Source organism: Muntiacus reevesi, chromosome 18 (genome assembly GCF_963930625.1).
Source record: "Muntiacus reevesi chromosome 18, mMunRee1.1, whole genome shotgun sequence".
NCBI lineage: Eukaryota > Metazoa > Chordata > Mammalia > Artiodactyla > Cervidae > Muntiacus > Muntiacus reevesi.
Genome location: NC_089266.1, coordinates 38,557,991 through 38,578,076, shown reverse-complemented (window position 1 = coordinate 38,578,076; position 20,086 = coordinate 38,557,991). Strand labels below are relative to the sequence as shown.

At 52.7% G+C, this 20,086-nt stretch overlaps 1 protein-coding gene and 2 non-coding genes across 5 annotated transcripts in view; 1 reads left to right on the top strand and 2 right to left on the bottom strand.

Moving 5' to 3' along the window:
- Positions 1 to 209: 209 nt before the first annotated feature.
- SGSM2 (small G protein signaling modulator 2) overlaps positions 210 to 20,086 on the top strand; it is a 37,143-nt gene continuing 17,266 nt past the window's right edge. For all 3 annotated transcript variants that reach the window (XR_010659642.1, XM_065909340.1, XM_065909339.1), the window contains exons 1-6: positions 210 to 455; positions 5,838 to 5,913; positions 18,717 to 18,879; positions 19,105 to 19,266; positions 19,537 to 19,604; positions 19,704 to 19,849. Coding sequence is in view for 2 of the 3 variants with exons in the window: in XM_065909340.1 (XP_065765412.1) it covers positions 399 to 455; positions 5,838 to 5,913; positions 18,717 to 18,879; positions 19,105 to 19,266; positions 19,537 to 19,604; positions 19,704 to 19,849 (672 nt within the window). In the remaining variant the exon portion in view is untranslated. The remainder of the gene's footprint in view (positions 456 to 5,837; positions 5,914 to 18,716; positions 18,880 to 19,104; positions 19,267 to 19,536; positions 19,605 to 19,703; positions 19,850 to 20,086) is intronic.
- TRNAE-UUC (transfer RNA glutamic acid (anticodon UUC)) lies at positions 3,299 to 3,370 on the bottom strand. The gene has a single exon. It is a non-coding gene; the product is annotated as a tRNA-Glu (tRNA).
- Positions 10,026 to 10,098, bottom strand: TRNAG-CCC (transfer RNA glycine (anticodon CCC)). The gene has a single exon. It is a non-coding gene; the product is annotated as a tRNA-Gly (tRNA).

Sequence of the window (20,086 nt, the reverse complement as noted above, 5' to 3'; positions counted from 1 at the left end):
CAATGCGGGTTCGCGCCCTCGGGGCTGGAGCAGGCGCGTTGCCATGACAGCGTCCCGCGTGGCATGCGCCCGGGCACGCCGCCCCCAGGCACGCGCAGTCACCCCCCGCCCGACCCCCTCCCTCCCCGTGGCTGAGAGCATCCCCCCCCCACCCCGCCCCCGGCAGTGGGAAGGGGCCGGGCCAGGCTCCTGACGTCTGTGCGGGGCTCGAAAGATGGCTGCGGAGCCCAGCACCGGGCAGTGGCTGCGGCGGCGGCGGCGGCGGCGGGCGGGGAGCGCGGCGGACGGGGGCTCCGCCTGGCGCGTGGGGCGCTGAGTCGAGAGGCGCGGAGGCGGCGAGGGCGCGTGGGGGGCATAGAGGGCCGCTGGGCACCTCCCCTCGGGTCAGCCGCCGCAAGATGGGCAGCGCGGAGGACGCGGTCAAAGAGAAACTGCTGTGGAACGTGAAAAAGGAGGTAAAGTCGGGGCACGGACCTCCGGGGGCTCGCGTTCCTGTCCTTACGGCCCACGGGACAGAAAGATCTGCGCCCATCCCAGGGCGCGGGCGCTCGCGGGCCTCGGACGGGGGCCGGTCCTGGACTGGCTGCGGTTCCCGCCCGACTCCCGGATCAGGGGCAGCACCCCTCGGCCCCAGGGGCTAGGCCAGCGCTTCAGGGTTTGTTTGCTTCGCGATCCCGCAGCTCCCCACCCTGCGACAGCAGCAGCTCTGGGAGACCGAGGGGGAGGGGTGGCGGCGATTTCTGGAGAACCGAGCTGCCCCTTCATCGCCCTCGCCGCCTGGGGAGGGGGCGGGGCCCGCGCTGAACCGGTGACCTGGGGGCTTAGGTCCGGTTTGCCCTACACCCCACTCGGTTACCTTTCTGGGAACTGAGTCTCGGCTGCATGAGGGTTCGCCGCACACCACGTCTCACTCCACGCCCACCTCCCTACCCAGCGGCCAGGGGGGCTTTTTGAGAATGGTTTTTAAGACTCAGATTTTTTTTTTCCCTCTTTTGAGGAGCACCCCCCCCCCCCGCCCATGTCACAAAGAGAAGTCCTTCCCCGTGCGTACTAATGTCCTCTACTTTGTCCCTGCCCTAAAACCCATTTCAATTCATGGGGCGGAGGTGGGGGGAGGTGCCCGTGTGAATGACTCACTCGCATAGGCACGCTGGAGAGCTCCAAACCCACAGAGTGGATTAGAATGGATGAGGCCTCTGGATGGAGCCCTGGACTCTTCCCATCTACCTCTGTCGGCCAGATGTGTCACCTCCATAAGGGCAGGAAACCTGTTTTACCCAGAACTCTGTGTCCATGCCTGGCACACAGTAGGCGCTCAGGGTTGTTGTTCAGTTGCTCAGTCGTGTCTGACTCTGTGACCCCGTGGACTGCAGCGTGCTAGGCTTCCCTGACCTTCACTGTCTCCCAGTTTACACAGACTCACGTCCATTGAGTCGATGATGCCGTCCAAAAACCATCTCGTCCTCTGTCACCCCTTCTCCTCCTGCTCTCAATCTTTCCCAGCATCAGGGTCTTTTCCAATGCACAGGCTCTTCGCATCAAGTTGCCAAAGCATTGAAGCTTCAGCTTTAGCAGCAGTCCTTTCAATGAATATTCAGGGTTGATTTCCTTTAGGATTGACTGGTTTGATCTCAGTGATCATTGGCACTCAATTAATGTTTGATAAATAAGTCTATTGATCTTGGAGACTGCAGAGTCTGATGTGAATGCATAAACTTTGAAATAGTCTGGACCTAGCTCTTTGTGATTTTGAATAAGTTACTTAACCTTTCTGAGTCTCAATTTCTACATCTCTAAAATAGGGATACTGATATTTAGCTGATATATAAAAGTTTACCATATTGGTACCTTTCCCCTTTCCTAGAGGTTGCATATTAAAGAGCAGAGACATTAGGTTACTGACAAAGGTCCATCTAGTCAAAGCTATGGTTTTTCCAGTGGTCATGTATGGATGTGGGAGTTGGACTATAAAGAAAGCTGAGCGCCGAAGAAGTGATGCTTTTGAACTGTGGTGTTGGAGAAGACTCTTGAGAGTCCCTTGGACTGCAAGGATATCAAAGCATGCAATTCTAAAGGAAATCAGTCCAAATAGTCATTGGAAGGACTGATGCTGAAGCTGAAACTCCAATATTTTGGCCACCTGATACGAAGAACTGAGTCATTGGAAAAGACCCTGATGCTGGGAAAGGCAGGAGGAGAAGAGGACAACAGAGGATGAGATGGTTGGATGGCATCACCGACTCAGTGGACATGAGTTTGAGCAAGTTCTAAGAGTTGGTGATGGACAGGAAAGCCTGGTGTGCTGCAGTCCATGGGGTGGCAAAGAGTCAGACACAACTGAGCGACTGAACTGAGAGGTTTCAGGACTGGAGAAGGCTCAGGGTTCTTATAGAATTCTGGAAGGCTCATAATTAAGGCTCTGCATTAATTATAACCTGGCTATTGTGCCCTAAATTTGGTTACTTCCTTCCTGTTGGCAAACAAGCAGTTGAAGCCATCATCTTTCCAGCTGTGTTTGAGAAGCTCCATTGTGCTTTTGCTATGAAGTGGCCAAGAGTTTTTTAAGTCCAGGAGTATATCAAATTAACATTTAAGCACCAACTCTTGTCTCCCCAAGGAAAAAAGAAATCTTAAATCTTAAATCCTCAAGAAACAGTGTAGTGACAGAGACTTATATGAACAGTGTAAACAAGAATAAAAATGTAACAGACCACCAGCCCAGGTGGGAGGCATGAGTCAAGTGCTCGGGCCTGTTGGGCTGGGAAGATCCAGAGGAATCGGGTGGAGAGGGAGGTGGGATGGGAGACTGGGATGGGGAATTCGTGTAACTCTATGGCTGATTCATATCAATGTATGACAAAACCCACTGAAAAATAAAAATTAAAAAAAAAAAAAAAAAAAAAGAATAAAAATGTAGCTATATCCAAACTATGGGTACATGTGCTAGGATTGTTGATGCGTTCCAAATTTGGGGTTAGTCAGGGATGATAGAAAAGATTTCAGGGAAGGCAGTGTTTAGAAGGGCTGTCTGTACTACTCTGAGAATGATTCTTAAACAAATGTGAGAAATGTCCAGGATATGCTACAGCTCTGTATATGACCTGATAGAAGTTGACCCTGAGCTCCTAGTTCCCTTAACCTTCAGGGCTAGATTTTGAGAGAAACATATCCTTTCTGATCCTATACATGGAGACAGTGGGGGTGATTGTTGACAAAGCTGGCTTTTCACAAAGGAACTATAGTCATTTTTTTTTTTTTTTTTTTTATGGTCTGCACTGCATGGCTTGCAGGATCTTAGCTCCCTGACCAGGGTTTGAACCTAGGCTCCAGGAGTGAAAGCCCAAAGTCCTAACCATTGGACCACCAGGGAATTCCCAGGGCGTAGATATGTGTGTGTGTTAGTCATTCAGTCGTGCCCGACTCTTTGTGACCCCATGGACTGTAACCCACTAGGCAGCTCTGTCCATGGGATTTTCCAGGTAAGAATATTGGAGTGGGTTGCCATTTCCTTCTCCAGGGGGTCTTCCCAACTCAGGGATCGAACTTGGGTCTCCTGCATTGCAGTAAGATTCTGTACTGTCTGAGCCACTAAGAGTATCTATAGGTCCTCCTAATCAAAAAATCTGCCCCAGCAGTCTGGCTTAGATGTCTCCTGGTCTTTGAGTTGTGACATGATGCTCTGTTTAATGCAAACACCCCTTGGGAAGTAATCTAGGAAGCTTTTAATAGTTTAGAGTGCAGGATCGATCAGATCCTCCTTTACCTGAACCACTAACCATGAGCACTTTGCAGTAAAGAGGAGACTTCCGGTCCTTCCTCCATCCTCCCCAGACTTTAGAAGCTCTACCACCTTCCAAACAGAAGTGAGGGCCTGGAGAGCAAGGGCAGCATCGGGACACTGGACACAGGACACTGTCCAAAGAATGGCAAAGACTCGGTCTGACCAGAGCTCACTAAATCAGTAAGATTGAAGACAGGGATTGAGGTAATCCATCCCTCTAATCTTCAGTATTAGTATTTGTCTCTTGGCAGGCTCCCCCAGGGGCTTCCCTGGTGGCTCAGATGGTAAAAACTCTGACTGCAATTCAGGAGACTCAGGTTCAACCCCTGGATGGGGAAGATCCCCGGAGAAGGAAATGGCAACCACTCCAGTATTCTTCCCTGGAGAATTCTATGGATAGAAGAGTCTGGTGGACTACAGTTCATGGGGTCGCATAGAGTCCAACACGACTGAGCAACTAACACACACACACACAGAGGTTCCCCCAGGGCATCAAAAGTGCTTGGCTTCAATGTTGGGAGCAACTAGAACCTCCTATACTGCTGATGGGACTAAATTGGCAAAATCTCATAATGCCAAATACCCTCATCAGAAATTCCTTGCCTAAAAGTATAAATCCAAAGAAATGAGCCCCCATGTTCACACAAAGACACATCTAGAGTGTTCATAGCAGCACTGTCCATAACAGCCCCAAATTGGAAGCTACCCAAATGCCAGTCAGCTGTGAGTTGTTCACGCAATGGAGAATGAAAAATGCACATCCACATACAACATGAGCAAATCTCACAGTCACACAACTACACACTGAGCAATTCCATCTATAAAAAGCACAAAATCCCACACATGTGCTCTATGATGTTAGAAATCAGGATAGTGGGTACCTTGGAAGGGAGTAGTGACTAGAAGGAATCATGGCAGAGTCTGGGGCTACTCTAGGGTGCTAGTCACGTGTTGTTTCTTGAACTGATGCTGCTTTCACAGGTGTGTTTAGTTTGTAAAAATTCTTCAAGCTGTGAAATTATGATATATCTGTTGTTGTTCAGTGGCTCAGTAGTGTCGGACTCTGTGCAACCCCATGGACTACAGCATGCCAGGCTCCTCCGTCCTCCGCTGTCTCCCAGAGTTTGCTCAAATTCTTGTCCACTGAGTCGGTAATGCTATCTAACCAACTTACCTTCTGCTGCCCCCTTCTCCTTTTGCATTCAATCTTTTCCAGCATCAGGGTCTTTTCCAGTGAGTCAACTCTTCGAATTAGGTGGAGCTTCAGCAATAGTCCTTCCAATGAATATATACCCTTTTCTATATGTTTATTATACATCAATTTAAAAGCTTTTTAAAGTGCTTTCTAAAGAAAACTGTGACTGCTTACCTTACAAGGTGTTCTCAAGCTTTAACATTCAGGTAGGAATCCGAACATAGAGTTTTACCTAGACAGAGAAAAGGCTAGGCTCGTGAGCATGTGGGGAGTGTCCCTGATACCTGGATGGACCTACCTCCCCTCGGAGAAGGGAGAAAAGGAGGGTCAGGTGTCTTCCTGTGGCCTGTACTGAGACAATTTGTCCCTGAAGGACAGCCCACAAGCCCTTCCGCAGCCAAGTATGGATGAACAAATAGCGTCCCATCCCTGTTCTCCACAGCAGGGCCCTTCTTCCTAGGTTGGAATATCTGAATTGATTGATTAGTGGGTTTATAGCACCTTTTTCAGCTTCCCTGGTGGTTCAGTTGGTAAAGAATCTGCCTGCAATGCAGGAGACCTGGGTTTGATCCCTGGGTTGGGAAGATCCCCTGGAGAAGGAAATGGCAACCCACTTCAGTATTCCAGCCTGGGAAATCCCATGGACAGAAGAGCCTGGTAGGCTACCTTTTTCTGGCTGCCTTTCCAAGACACTTGGCAATGTTTAGAGTGAAGAAACTTTGCTTCCCCACCTCTCCCATTCCTATCTTCTACTCTGCAAGTGGCTGAACTCAGACCAGGTGGGCAAACCAAGCTATTTACTTGCTCACAGGCCTTTGATCAATCAATCAGTCAATAACGGTGACACCCATTTATTCACAGGTGAAGCAAATCATGGAGGAGGCTGTCACCAGGAAGTTTGTGCATGAAGATAGCAGCCACATCCTTGCTCTGTGTGGTGAGTGAGTGACTGGAGGGTAATGAGAGAGGGGTTTAAAAACTGAGGATACTGCCATGGGGCCACAGGAAGAGTCCTTGGGGTTAGTAGTTTTCAAATCGGGTTGTAAGTCAGAGTCAACTCAGAAGCTTATGAAATCTTGTTGGGTCCCATCCCAGATCTACTGATTTAGGATCTCCAGGGCCCAAGAATCTGCTTTATATTCTAGTCCCTAAAGACAGTAGTGCTCAAATTTTAGCATCATAGTCACCTGTTGTTGTTGTGTTTAGTGGCTAAGTCATGTCCCACTCTTTGTGACCCCATGGACTGTAGCCTGCCAGGCTCCTCTCTCCATGGGATTCTCCAGGCAGGAATATTGGAGTGGGTTGCCACGCCCTCCTCCAAGGGATCTTCCCAACCCAGGGATCGAACTCACGTCTCCTGTGTCTCCTGCAGTGGCAGGCGGATTCTTTACCGCTGAGCCACTTGGGAAGCCTAGAGTCACCTGTCGGGCTTGTTAAAACAGGTTCCTGGGTCCCAGCTCTGGAGTTTCTGATTCTGATATCTCTGGGGTGGCCCCAGGAATTTGCATTTCTAACCACTTCACAGGAGATGCCAGTGCTGCTGGTCCAGAGACCGCACTTTAAGAACCCCCGGCCTCAGTAGTTGGGTTGGGGAGCCACGGTGCTGGTTCATCCTTGCATTAACTTTGGGGATGGGCCTGTGCCTTTGAATGCTTTCTGTGCTACATCTGTTTTCTAATCAATCCCGCCTGCGTTGCTTCACCATTCCCAACTCTCCAGACACTCAATTGCATGCAAATCCACAGGAGGATCAAGGAAGGCTAGCTAAGACTTCCCGGCTCAAAGAGAAAGTCTGTAATAAACCACCGCTTCCTGCTTGGCGTGAACATTTCTGCCTTTGTAGCAGCAAGACTGTCTCTGCACACTATTGAGTTTTCTTAGATTTCCAGGAATTTGACTGTCCATTTGCCATCTTTTTCAAAAGTATCTATTTATGTATTTTTGGCTGTGCTGGGTTCTTGTGGCTGCACGGGCTACTCTGTAGTTGCGGTGTGTGGGCCTCTCATTGCGGTGACTTGTCTTGTTGCAGCTCTCAGGCTCCAGAGCACATAGTTGTGGTGCTTGGGCTTAGTTGCTCTGCGCCGTTTGCCATCTTTGTGTTGTTTTCCGTGGCCTCTGAGGTTGGTGTTTGGTGTTCATGGAAGGGAGGTTGTGCATTTCTGAGGGGAAAGAATGAAAGGAGCAGATCGAGAGAGGGACACCCCTGACAGCAGCACGGTGGGGCCGATAGAGCCGCCCTTCGCGTCCGTCCAGCAGCAGACACTGAAGGTCCCCCAGGTTCCAGACGCTTCCTCCTCCAGGCAGGGAAACGGCAGGGACAGAGTGAACTGCCTCTCTGTCCCCAGGGGATTACACTCTGTGGGCAGACAGACAGAAAACAAAAGCACACAGGAATATATCCTGCAGTAACAGGTGTGGTAACAGCTGTGAAAAAAAAAGAAAAGCAGAGAAATGTGGGAGGCGGCTGGGGAGAGGCGGCCTGTGAGCAGAGCCCGAGCAACAGGCTGGGCGTTCAGGCAAATCTTGATGCTCTTCTTACTTTTCAAGTTGTACTGGACACGTTTCTTGACTTCTGTCACCCTCAGTCTGCTGCTCTAAAAACAGGGTGGTGATTCCCACCTCAAGGAATTTTCATGGGGATTGAGATGATGCCTGTGAACATTCCTACGTTTGTAAGAGCTCAGAAAAACGTCCGTCTTTCCTCTTCTGGGCATTAAGGCTGAAGCTAGGTTTGCAGGATTGGAGGTCCTAGTATCTCCCTTTTGGGTAAGTTGATTCTTTGAAATGATATAGCCCTTCTCGGGTCCACAGGACCAATCCGATCCCACCTTTTCTGTGGCAGAAGCCCTGCTGGGGAAAAACCATGCTAGTCTCGCAAGAAGTGATTTTAAAGAGTATGAGAACCCTACTCCCTTCTACCTATGCTGAGTCCCCCTGACATGAGCCACTGTCTGTCATGGTCACCAGAAGGGCTCTGCTGGTCGCCCAGAGGCACCGTGGCAATGGTGCTCGGCTTCATCCAGAGCACACACAGCAAAAAGCACAGAACAATGAAACAGCGAAAACGGCTTGTGCATGGGTGCCGAACGTGGGCAGCGGTGGGAGAGCGGGGGCAGAGAGGCAGGCGGAAAGCTGTGGGCATCCCACCATCAGGTCCCTTAGGGTGAGAAGAAACGTGCCTGCTCGCCTCTGATCAGTCCAGGAAGGGGTCCCCGGGAAACAGCGGGGCCTTCACTTCCGCCTCTTGCCTTGAAGTCCGTGGCTCTTTCCAGCAGGCAGAGATACCACCATCAAAAGGAGAGTTTCAGTCGCTGAAATAGATCAAGAGTCTGTGAAATTGACCCAAGTATCCAGGGTTCTAAAACCAGCCCCAAAGCAAGAAGAGCCCGGTTTGGCTGGATTTCAGGAGGTACCTTAGGTCAAAGCGCAAACTGAAATGCCCACAGGGTCAGATGAGAAAGTCTGGATGTGGGACAGCAGGCAGTGGTCACGAGTGGGTAGCCCTGGCCAGGTTTGAAGAGGGCAGCCACCACTCAGCTTCTGCAGGAATGCTGGTCCCGGCCTTGCCGTGGCCTTTGTTTTATTTTAAGAGAAGTCAGCAGTCTGGTTTCTGTGTGAAATGTCCCAGTTTTTAAATGCTGATAACTAACTCCCATTAAAAAAAAAAATTGTGTGGGCTCAACAAGAGGCATCTGCACGCCTCTGCCAGTTTGCTGCCTCTGCCTTGGGCTCAGTGCACAGTCACTAAAGGGAACGCCAGCAGGAGGGGCTGCCAGCAGAATAAAGCTAAGTTGAGCCGGGCATCTGAGACCCACGGGAAGAGGAATCCTTACACTGTACTAATGGTGGTGTTCAGTGGTGAGGTGGATCCCAGCTTGGGCTCAAAGTAAGGTTGGTTTAAAGCAGTGATTATCAGCCCTTTCTCCTGCCTGCATCACATGGTAGAATCATAACCAGGGATTCCTGGAGGGTTGGGGGTGGGGGGCAAGAAGAACAGACATGTACTGATGGAAAACTCCAGTTTTCTGGCTTTTTGGAGATTCTGATACGCCAGGCTCCTTCACCCACGGGGAAACTGTTCAGAATGCATTTTTAGTTAGAAGTGGATCCAGTCTTACCCTGGGTCTTGTTTTAAAAATCTTTTGACGATTCTACATGGCATGGCCGACCCTAGTTCCCCCACCAGGGATGGAACCCACGCCCCCTGCATTGGCAGTGCAGAGCCTTAACCACTGGACCACCAGGGAAGTCCCCTGCCCTGGGTCTTGCAGTGGTCCTGGCCGCATCCAGAGGTCGGCTTTGTTCTGAGGGGAAACGGGAGCGCAGTGAAGGCTGTGGAGACTGGATTAGCTCTGCCGTGAGTGACCCCTTCCCCTGGAGCTTTGTGGAGGCCTGGGGTCCTGGGCCCCTCTGCCCTGCCCTTGGCCCCTCCGTTCATGGCAGAGGATGGCTAAGGGGTGTCTGACTGAAGAGGGCAGGGCCTGAGCTAGAAGAGCTTCCCTAAGCTTCCTTAGAATATAGACGTTTGAACCAGAAACATCACCTTCTGGAGAGCCTTAGAAATGGAACTGAAAAATCCCTGGGTCAACACCTGGCCCCGGGTAAACCCAGGAACGTTCCTGTTCTTCAAGGGGAGGAGGGAGACTCCGGACCTGGCAAGGAACACGCTTTTGTTGTGTGTTTGCTCTGCTTGCTCCTAAACCTGTCTGTCTAGAAGCTGGTCGGGCCCCTTCGGGTGGAAACCTTGCGAGCAGACCCTGCTGGCGCGCCTGGCTGGCAGGGGCGGGGTCTCTGCGTGCTGCCCTCCTACCTAGGAGCGTGGCTGCAGCGCTGCCCTGAGACGCCCCCTCCCAGCCCCCCAGACCTGGTAACTGCACCCCCCTCCCAGAGACTAGACCCAAACCCCACTGTGGGAGATGGTTCTCTGATATCCCCTCTTCATCTTTTTTTTTTTTTTTTTAGTTTATGTATCTATTTTTTTATTTGTTTGGCTGCACTGAGTCTTTGTTGTGGCATGCCGGATCTTTAACTGTGGCAGATGGGATCTAGCTCCCTGACCAGGGCTTGAACCCAGGACCCCTGCATTGGGAGTGCAGAGTCTTAGCCACTGGACTACCAGGGAAGCCCCTCTCCCCTTTATCTTGAAAAGTCAAGTCAAGTTTGCATTTTCCTCCCTTTGACACTTTTTGATGGTGGACACTTACTGCTGAGTGAAATGGATGCTTCCTGTTTTCACCCCGATTCTTGAACCCCCAGGTGTAGGCCAGTAGCTCCTGCCACCCCTTCCTCCAGAGGGCAAGGAGCTTTGTGGGCAACTCAGGGTCAAGCAGTGGATGGTCTGAACTCTGCGTTTGTAATAATGTCTGCTCATAGAGGGCGTGGTTACTCTCTCAGGGTTATTTAGGGGTCTGGGGTAATTTAGGGCTCCACTGAGGAGCACTGGGCCTCCCTTCAACTCCCAGCTCAGGTCTGGGAGTATCTGCCTCCCCAGTGTCTCTGCTCCATTCCCATTGGGCGCTGAGGTTGGATTTTTAACCAATGGTGGGTAGAAGGGCTTTAGGAGGCCCATGAGAGGTTCCGGACCTGGTTGAGCAGGTTCTTAGACCTGCGTAAATATACTCGGGCATTGGGGGTGGGCGCAGGCCAGAGGGGGCCAGCCCTGCCGGTCAGTCCCCAGGCTCCCTGCCCTCCGCCCGGCGATTGATTACCCGGCGATTGATCAGTCCACCTGAGGTTGCTTCAGGCTGAGGATGAGCTGTAATGGGAGACGGGGGTGGAGTCTCTGGAGCTGGGAACCGCACCAGGGCTTTATTAACCAGCTCCCTGTTGCTAAGCGGCTTTCATTAGCAGGGGAAGGTCCGCCGCAGCAGCCAGCTTCTCTAGGGAATGGCGGGGATACCAATGAGCTGGAGAGAAGCAGGTGTGACGGGAGGACGCATCCCACCTGGGATGCTGCCATGCGTTCTGAGAGTCAGACGCCAGGCAGTTTTCAGTCTGTCTCTCTCCAGTGAAAGGGATCCCTTCTCTCTGCTTCCTGCCTGCACTGAGCAAATAGCTCATTCTCAGCATATCTGGCTCCCACTTTGCGTCCGGAAGCGATCAGGTGGAAAGGAAGGCCCTCTGGGGGACTGGCTCCGCTGGCCCTGCCTTGGGGCGTGGCTGAGGGCAGGTGGCAGCGGTCTGCACCCGAGACATTAAAGTCCAACACACCTGACCTGGCTTCACAGACTGACCATGTCACCAAGTATGTGACCTGGCCACTTAAGCAACTCTGAACCTACACCATAAGGTTGATGTGAGGGGTTAAAGGAGTGATGGGGGCAAAGCACACAGCATGGAGCCAGGTATGCAGTAGGTGCTCAGTAAGTGTCATCACCACCACCAGTGACCTTCTGCCTTGTTCTTAAAAGTGATCTTACAACCTTCCCCATAAAGCCTCCTCGAACCTTCTCCTGAATTCCCTCTGAGAATCCATGTTTCTGGGAACTTGGAGCATCTGGACAATCAGAACTTTGAACTCTGGGAATCCAATCTAGGAATTTGAAGATATTAAGAAATTATTATTAATTTTGTAGGTGCAGTACAGGTATTAGGCACATGTTTTTAAAAGTCATCTTTTAGAGATACATACTAAAATATTTATGGGGAAAAAATACATGATGTCTAAAATTGGTTTCCAAATAACCTAGGAGTAAGGGGACAGTGGTTGGAGGTGGTATAACTAAAATAAGATCGGTCAAGCCTTACTTATGATGTGTGATGGGTACATGGGGGTTCATTTTATCATCCTCTTTTGTATATGTTTGGAATTTTCCATAATGTTTGTTTTTGTTTTTTCTTTTTAAAAAGGAAGCAGAGGAGAGGATGGATGGAAGAAGAGATAGAGATAGCAAGTATATGTAACTTATTTTACAAGAAATATTTTTATTTCAACACATCTGTATTGAAGGCATCCTTAAACAGGATTCTGGGCATATAAGCCTACAGAAGAGACAAATAGGTATGCAAATCTGTCCCAACCTCTGGGTTTTGGACCTGGATGTTGGATACAGGACGGAAGGGTCTAAATTCCTGCTCCTTCATGGCTCAGCTGGTAAAGAATCCACCTGCAATGTGGGAGACCTGGGTTTGATCCCTGGGTTGGGAAGATCCCCTGGAGAAGGGACCAGCTACCCACTCCAGTATTCTGGCCTGGAGAATTCCATGGACTGTATAGTCCATGGGGTTGCAAAGAGTTGGACATGACTGAGTGACTTTGACTTCACAGCACTGCATGCTAGTCACTGAGTTTTCATAACTTAATTTGCCTTGTAGACTGAGGACGTTGTGTTCACTCACCACACAGAGATAGTCCTATGCCCAGACTGACCCAGGCTGTGTCCCCAAGTCCATGTACAGACATCTGTTAGCAGTGGGGGGCTTCACGGTCTAGAATTGGTACCCAGGGGAGTTGGGGGAACAAGGGAAGGAAGCAGATGTTTCTGAAGGGTCCTCCCTGATCCTGGACCCCCAGGTAGAACCAGGAAGGACCTGTTGTTGGCTGAGGCTGCTTCCTCCCCTTCCCATCCTTGGTCTTCTAAACCAGAGACAGTGTCTGGGCCGGGGGACCTGGGTAGTTCTAGAGAGCAAATACAAGAAGGGCACAAACCTTACCCTCTTGCCTTCAGCAGCCCACACTAGACCAGCCATCATCTGGCTTCCCGGCAGTAGGATGGTCAGTCAGGCGGTGGCCTGTCATGGTGAAATTCCAAAAAGAGTGGAAAAAGGTAGAAACCCGAAAGAAAAGAAAAGAGAGAAACCCGAGTCACTGGACCTCCCTGCACCACCATGAAGGAGCTTCTATAGGGAATGCCAGAGGCCTGAAACCTCAGTGCTGACCACAACCGCCGCGGTGGGCTCTGAAGGCTGGTTTTGTAAGAAAAACAAGGGCGTTTGCAGCTCCCCTGTCCCAACAGAAAATCTCTCGGTGCTCTGTCTCCCCATCCGTCGGGGCCCGTGGGAAATCCTCGACCTTGACAGAGCCACAGGCACGCCTGTCTGGAGGGAGGTGGGGACCGCGGCACATGTCTACCCTCCCTGCACTGTCCCGCCTTCTCAGGCCGCCTACAGAGACTGCCTCTAGGGAGGGCACCCAGGGTCTCTCCCTGGAGATCAAGACCAAGCCCTTCCTCAGGGAGACAGCCCCGGATGACCTGTCAGAGCAGTCACCACCCCATCCAGCTGTGTGGCACATACACCACATTCTTGAGAGATGTTACATAAAGGGGAGCAGCTAAATGGTTTAATACCTAAGTGGGGATACAGGGCCAAGGGAGGTGGTGGTTTGTTTTCTTTTTAATTGAAGAAAATAGAGAATGTTTGTTTACAAATGTGCATACGTGCTCAGTCGCCTCTGACTCTTTGTGACCCCCATGTACTATATCCCAGCAGACTCCTCTGTCCATGGTGCTTTGCAGGCAAGAATACTGGGAAGTGTTAGTCACTCTGTGGTGTCGACTCTTTGCAACCCCATGGACTGTAGCCTGTCAGGCTCCTCTGTCCATGGAATGTTTCAGGCACGAATACTGGAGTGGGTTGCCATTTCCTACTCCAGGGAATCTTCCTAACCCAGGGATCAAACCCTGGCTTCCTGCATCTCCTGCATTGCAGATGGATTCTTTACCACTTCACCACCTAGGAAGCCCTTATATACAAATGGAAAGTATCTAATAGGGAGAAACGAAAGATGCAAGGAAGAGAAAGGATGTTTCCTGGATTGATGTCCTTGAGACAGTGGGTCCCTTGCCGAGCTGGGTGTGGCTGGCACTGGCCTGGCTCCTGGGCAGCCAGTGTGAGCTCTGCACATGGACTTTGCCCTGCATCTCCAGGGGGACAAGGAAGATGGGTATGTGCGGGATGAACCTCATTTCCTTCACCTGTTTAATTCTGGAATATCAGGAAAGGGCTGTCTCCTCCCAGTGAAAGTCTGGATGGGAGAGTTGCTTTCTTGTTTTAGGGCTTTGAACAAGACTGAATGCCACCCCCCAACATACAAAGCTGAAGCAAACAGCCAGCATCACCAGTGCAGGCGGAGGGAAAATGTACCCCGTTACCATAGAAATGCTCATTCCTCGTGGAGGCAGCTGTTATAAATCCCTGGGTGGAAATAGCCGGCCAGGGAAGTGGGGAGGGGAGAGACGTGTGATGCCCGGCCTCACCTCTTTGCTCTGCCCACTTCATCCACCGCGTGAAAGGAGGCCGCCCATCCTACCCCGGCTTCTATTTCCAGGGGGTTGCTCCTCTCCTGGAAATCTTGGTTCCACTCTCCAAGACTTAAAAATTCTGCTCTGAGTCAAGTCCCCCGAAACTCCAGGCCCCAAACCAGCCACCTGTTTAACTCTCCTCACTCGGAGGCTGAACTCGCCTGATGCACAGATGTCAGCTGGCGGAGGTGGGGGCCAGGGCTCTGAACACACCTGCTCCTGGGGTTATCCACTCCTCGCACCTCGGAGCCTCAGGCCCAGCCTTCACGTCAGGCTGTGCTAACTCTGGCCGCCGTGTCCTCCACCTCATTCTTGGAAGGCCGTCCAGTGGGCCCCCCTATAACTGTACTGGGCTTGTCCAGGCCCCTTGGCTGCTGAACACCTTTTAATTGTGGATGTGCATGTGAGAGCGGGGGCTGTTTCTGAGGACCCAGGGCTGATTGAGGACCCTTCTCAGTGCCCACCGCTGTGTTTCCTGGACAGCCATGGCTTTAGTCCATTCTTTCTTGTTTTTTTTTTTTGGCTGTGCTTTGCGGCATGTGGGATCTTAGTTCCCAGCCAGGAACTGAACCCACACCCACTGCAATGCAAGTGTGGAGTCTTAACCCCTGGACCACCAGAGAAGCCCCACTGACTTTAATCCATTCTTGTGGGCTCCTGAGACACCTGAGCTTCTCTCAGCCCACGGAATTGTTTCTCGGTCCCTGCGCAGCTCAGATCACCAGTGGCTGCCCTAAGCAGGGCCCGGGTGCTCCTGTAAGAGTGGGGAACCAAACTAACCTGCAGACCCTATTTGCTGAGAGCTAGTGAAGGGTAGCTTCGAGTCTTTCTGAGTTGTATGACAATTCACCCTGATGGAGAGAGTCTCTGGCATCCTTTCATGATGCAATTATTATTTTAAATCAACAACCTGGCTCAAAGATCAAGACTATATTGCTTCTTGTGCCTCCTTCCAGAGTTTATCTTAATCTTAAAAAAAAAATTGTGTTTTTTGTTTACCCCACCCTTTTTGTAATCCAAAGGTCTCTTTTGAAAACTTTGCTGTTCTTAGCTCCTAGAGAGCATCCTCACCCTTTTTCAGAGTGGCATCGTAATTACACTGTATGAATGTGTCGTGTGTGTGAGCGTGCGTGTGTGCGTGCGAAGTTGCTTCAGGATACCCTTTCTATCCTGGATTACTGACAGCAGTTCCCTGAGCCTTGCTGTCAGTGGAGTTGGATGACGGAGTAGAGAGGGTACCCTGGGCCCCTCTGTTACCGCAGCTCCAAAGGTCACCATAAGTGGGGAGTGAGAGGATCCAGCTTGTTGAGTCATCTCTATTTCTCTGTTTCAGTTTACTCACCCAAATGCTTCCATCCCAACCAGTCACCAAAAACAGTAACAGTGTCGATTTGTTTTTAATCAGTATGTGTTTTTCTTACATGAAATGGGCCGAAAGACTGCCAGGATGGTGTTTCCCATCTTTGGGGGCACCCGGAGTGGCTGAAGGTGGTATTAGGAACCCTGGAACAGGGCTTCTGAAGCTTTCGTGTCCCAGCTGGGGGACCAGGGCCGGGACAGCTCAGTCAGCAGGGGGGTGGTTTCGGGTGACTTGGTGCTTTGGCTGTGATGGGGGTCTCCTTGCCAGGCCCCTCTCCTTCAGACCCTTTCCCCTGGAGAGGGTAGCTTAATGGTCTGTGAGAGGCCCTCCTGGGGAGTGTGGACAGCTGGAGAGTTGGACGTTATTGCTGGTGGCTCTGCAACTGCAGCTCTGAGTGTGGGTGCACTGCCCAGGGAGGGACCAGGCGGGTCTTTGTGCTTGCATCTCTGTGAGTGTCGGTCAGTGGACATGTCTGTGATTCTGCTCAACCCAGAAGTCTTAGAGCGGGGTTTTAAAATTTTCCGGGGTCAGAGACACCTTTTAGAAACCAAAAGTCAAGGATTCTTTATCCAGAAAAGAACCACCCACCTATGCACATGGGAGCAGACCGATGATTCTGTGTGCAAAGTTAAGAGCTCTCTGGGAAGTCCAGAAGCCCATCCACAGACCCTCTCAGGAGAGTAATTCTCAATTATTGTAAGTGTTATGATCTTATTTTGCCTACGCACTGCACATGATAACATCTTTCATTGCACGCACTCCTCTGCGAGGTTCAGCCCTTTGTGAATGGGGGAGGCGTAGTGTGGTCTAACAAGTCCTGACTCAGGAGCCTGGGGACTCGGACTAGGAACAGCTGGCAGAGGGTGTTACTTTGGCAGAGGGTTGATTACTTTGCTTGGAAGGTGGAGAGGCGAGAGGGATTTCTCCCGCTGCAGACATTGCCTGGCAACTTGCCCGGGTTTCACAGGAGGCACTTCAGGGCCACGGGGTGAGTGGGGGCACCAGATGTGCTGTTCTTCTCTCAGCGCTCCCTACTCACAGTGATTATGGAGGCCTGCCTCCGCCCACCCCCAGAGAATCCGCAGCCCTGTGCTCAGAGGCTGCCTGGCAGGCTGGCACTGCTTGCATCCCCAGCTCCCCAGCCTGACTTCACGCGTGCCGTGCAGCGGTCGCCTGGGGAAGGTAGGAAGGCTAATGACTCATTTCCCCGGCAATTAGTCACATCACCGAGGAGCTCGGTCCCCTGCAGGACTGGTGCCACCTGCTGCCACTCTGGTTCCTGTTCCTCTCTGCTTTTCTCCTGCTCTGAACGGGCACTGTCACCCTGGGAAGCAGTCACCACCTTCCTCTAGGTGTGGGCATGTAGCTGCAGCAGGACCAAGAGACAAGGACTAAAGGGTCACTCGTCTGTGCTCCCTGCCCCAAGGCTATGTAGGACCTCCAGGGACCTACCACAGAGGGGAGCATGTGACCCCAAAGCGAAGATTCCCCCACATGCCTCATATACCCATGACACCTGTAGATACACCTGTCTGCGGACACACATGCTCACAGATGTATGAATATGGCAGGAGGGAAAGGCTGCGTCTCCCAGAAGAGGGCGAGAGCGCTAACTTCCCCTCCCCTGGGACCACTCTCACTGAGCTGGCCGGCTTCCAGGTTGGCCCCAGAGACCCTCTAAACTTCTCAACCTCAGTGCAAGAGACAGCCAAACCAAACTTACAGGACAGCAGTGACCATAACAGTGAAGGCAGAAATGAGGTGACAGCCACTGCTTTCAGTGGTTTTTTCCGAAGTGCAGGTTTCTTTCTTTTTAAGATGCAGGTTGGTTTTTTTTTTTTTAAAAAAAGATAGTTTATTTATTTGTTTTCGGCTGTGCTGGGTCTTCGTTGCCGCACCGGCTTCTCTCTGGTTTCGGCGAACAGGGGCTACTGTCTCATTGTGGTGTGTGGGCTTCTCACTCCGGTGGCTCCTCTTGTTTCGGAGCACGGGCTTGGGAGCTGCTGGCTTCAGTAGCTGCAGCTCCCAGGCTCTAGAACACAGGCTCAGTAGTTGTGGTTCACGGGCTTAGTTGCTCTGAGGCGTGTGGGATCTTTCCGAATCAGGGATTGAACCTACCTGTGTGTCCTGCATTGGCAGGCAGATTCTTTACCACTAGCGCCACCTGGGACACCCACCTCCAGCCCAGGAGGCAAGGGGAGACCTCCTCCCACCTGTGAGCCCCCACCCCCAACACACCTGGAGGAGGTGAAAGGGGCTCAGCCCAGGTTTGGGGCCCTGGCTCCTCCTCCCATCTCTGCCACTTTGTGATGCGAACCAGCCCTCTTCCCCTTTCAGGGCCTTTCCTTCCTCTTCTATAAAACAATCAGCTTGGCCTCAGTCACGGCCAAGCCCCTTCCTCCCCCTGTACCTCCACACTAATTTCTTTTAGCATCTGTTTGTGCCCAGGGCAGCTCCCCACCCTCCCCCACCATGCCCTTCTTTGCTTCCCCGTGGAATCTGTCTGCTGTAAGCAGCGTCCAGACAGAGAGTAGGCCTAGCCCCTAAAAGCATGAATGAATGAAGGGAAGCCCTCCCTGCATGGGAAGGAGAAATCTCTCACTCCCGCAGGGCTCATCAATAATTCAGGGCCGCTGTCAGGTCTGATCTCTGCAGTGGCTTCCTCAATATTTCAGCTCCTTCTCCAGAGCCTCGTTCCTTAGCAACCACATCATTGGTGCTCTCCAGGAGGACTGCCGCGCTGTGTGCTCCCCTCGTCCCCTGTCCTGGGGGTGCTGTCTGTGCTTGCCCTCGTGGGCAGGGGTGGAGTCACCCATGCCAACCCATCCTGGCAGCTTTGTCCTCAGAGCCTCAGGACGATGCCACATACAGGAGGCATGAGGCACACCAGGCCAGGTGGCAGGAGGGGACGGGGATGGAGTGGCATCTCAAAGCCCCCAGGGGTCCACTCTGGGTGGGCAGGAGCAGGGGCACAGGCGGGAGCACTTTGGAAAGAGGTCGGGGTGTATCTCCGTGGCCCGCCTAAGCCTGAACCGCACCCCCCAGTCCTCAGCTCTGCTCCCCATGGGTATGAGGGAGGGGGTGTTCTCCCTCGCCCCGTCTTGCCTAGGCTCAGTTGCCGTCCCCTCTGTGGCCCAGGTGCGGTGGAGGCTTGCCTCCTGCATCAGTTGAGGCGCCGCGCTGCCGGCTTCCTGCGCAGTGACAAGATGGCAGCCCTGTTCACCAAGGTGGGGAAGACGTGCCCGGTAGCCGGGGAGGTTTGCCGCAAGGTACAGGAGCTGCAGCAGCAGGTGGACGGCAGGTGAGCCCGGGCCGCCGCTCGTACCACTTCCGAGGGCCTCTCAGGTGAGGGCCCAGACTAAGGGTGGCGGTGGGGGGGTGGCCCTTTCATCTCCAACCCCTCCCCCTGGTCAGTCCTCTGGGTTCTCGTCTTGTGGCACCAGACTCGGCTCCCAGAGCCACCAGTCTGCATTGCGGCTTGCCCCCCGCACCCTCACACTCCTGGAGCCCATCCCTCTCTCTGCAGGAAACCCTTGGCAGGCAACCAGGAGACCCTGCGGAGACAGGGCTCCGCCAGCGGGAAGGCCCCAGCCCTCAGCCTGCAGGCCCTGAAGCACATTTGGGTGCGCACGGCGCTGATCGAGAAAGTGCTGGACAAGGTCGTGCAGTACCTGGTGGAGAACTGCAGGTGACTGCCCTTCCTGAGCGCCCCCTCCCCACCCCAGCCCCCGTGCCTGACTGCCCACCATGGTCTGTAGGCATGCGCCATTCACTGTAGCGCCCTGAAAGCACAGACTGCCCCAGGCCGCCCACAAAGCTCAGCCCTTGTATACTTGTTGCTGCTTGATGACTGGACAGGGATTAGGTCCTTGTGGTGATGTGTCTCCTTGGTGAGCGTGATGGCCCTGGAAGGAGGCCCAGAGCCCTGCGGTCACCCTGTCTGTCTCTTTCCTGGCAGCAAGTACTACGAGAAGGAGGCGTTACTGGCTGACCCTGTGTTTGGCCCCATCTTGGCCTCTCTTCTAGGTAAGCCTGGGATCAGAGAGGCCTGTGCTGGCCCACAGTGGGGGCTCCGGGGCAGGTGCCAAGGGGCCACCCCCGAGCTGGTGGTTCCTGTCTCCACAGTGGGACCCTGTGCCTTGGAGTATACCAAGCTCAAGACAGCCGACCACTACTGGACTGACCCCTCTGCTGATGAGCTGGTCCAGAGACACCGTATCCGGGGTCCCCCGCATCGCCAGGATTCCCCCGCGAAGCGCCCAGCCCTAGGAGTAGGTGTCCCTCTTCTCACCCCGTGCTCACCCAGGATGGGCCCCTGGGCCTGTGGCGAGGGCAGCCAGCCTCTGTGCCCCTGGCAGATTCAGGTGGTAGCGGCCAGCCCGGGAGAGCCTTCCCCGCACTGGCTCTTACATAGATGCCAGGAGCACAGAGCTGGTCCGAGGCTGAGGGCAATCTGGAGACAGGAAGGAATCTCGGGGTCCTTGGCCCCCACGCCGACCTCCCCAGAC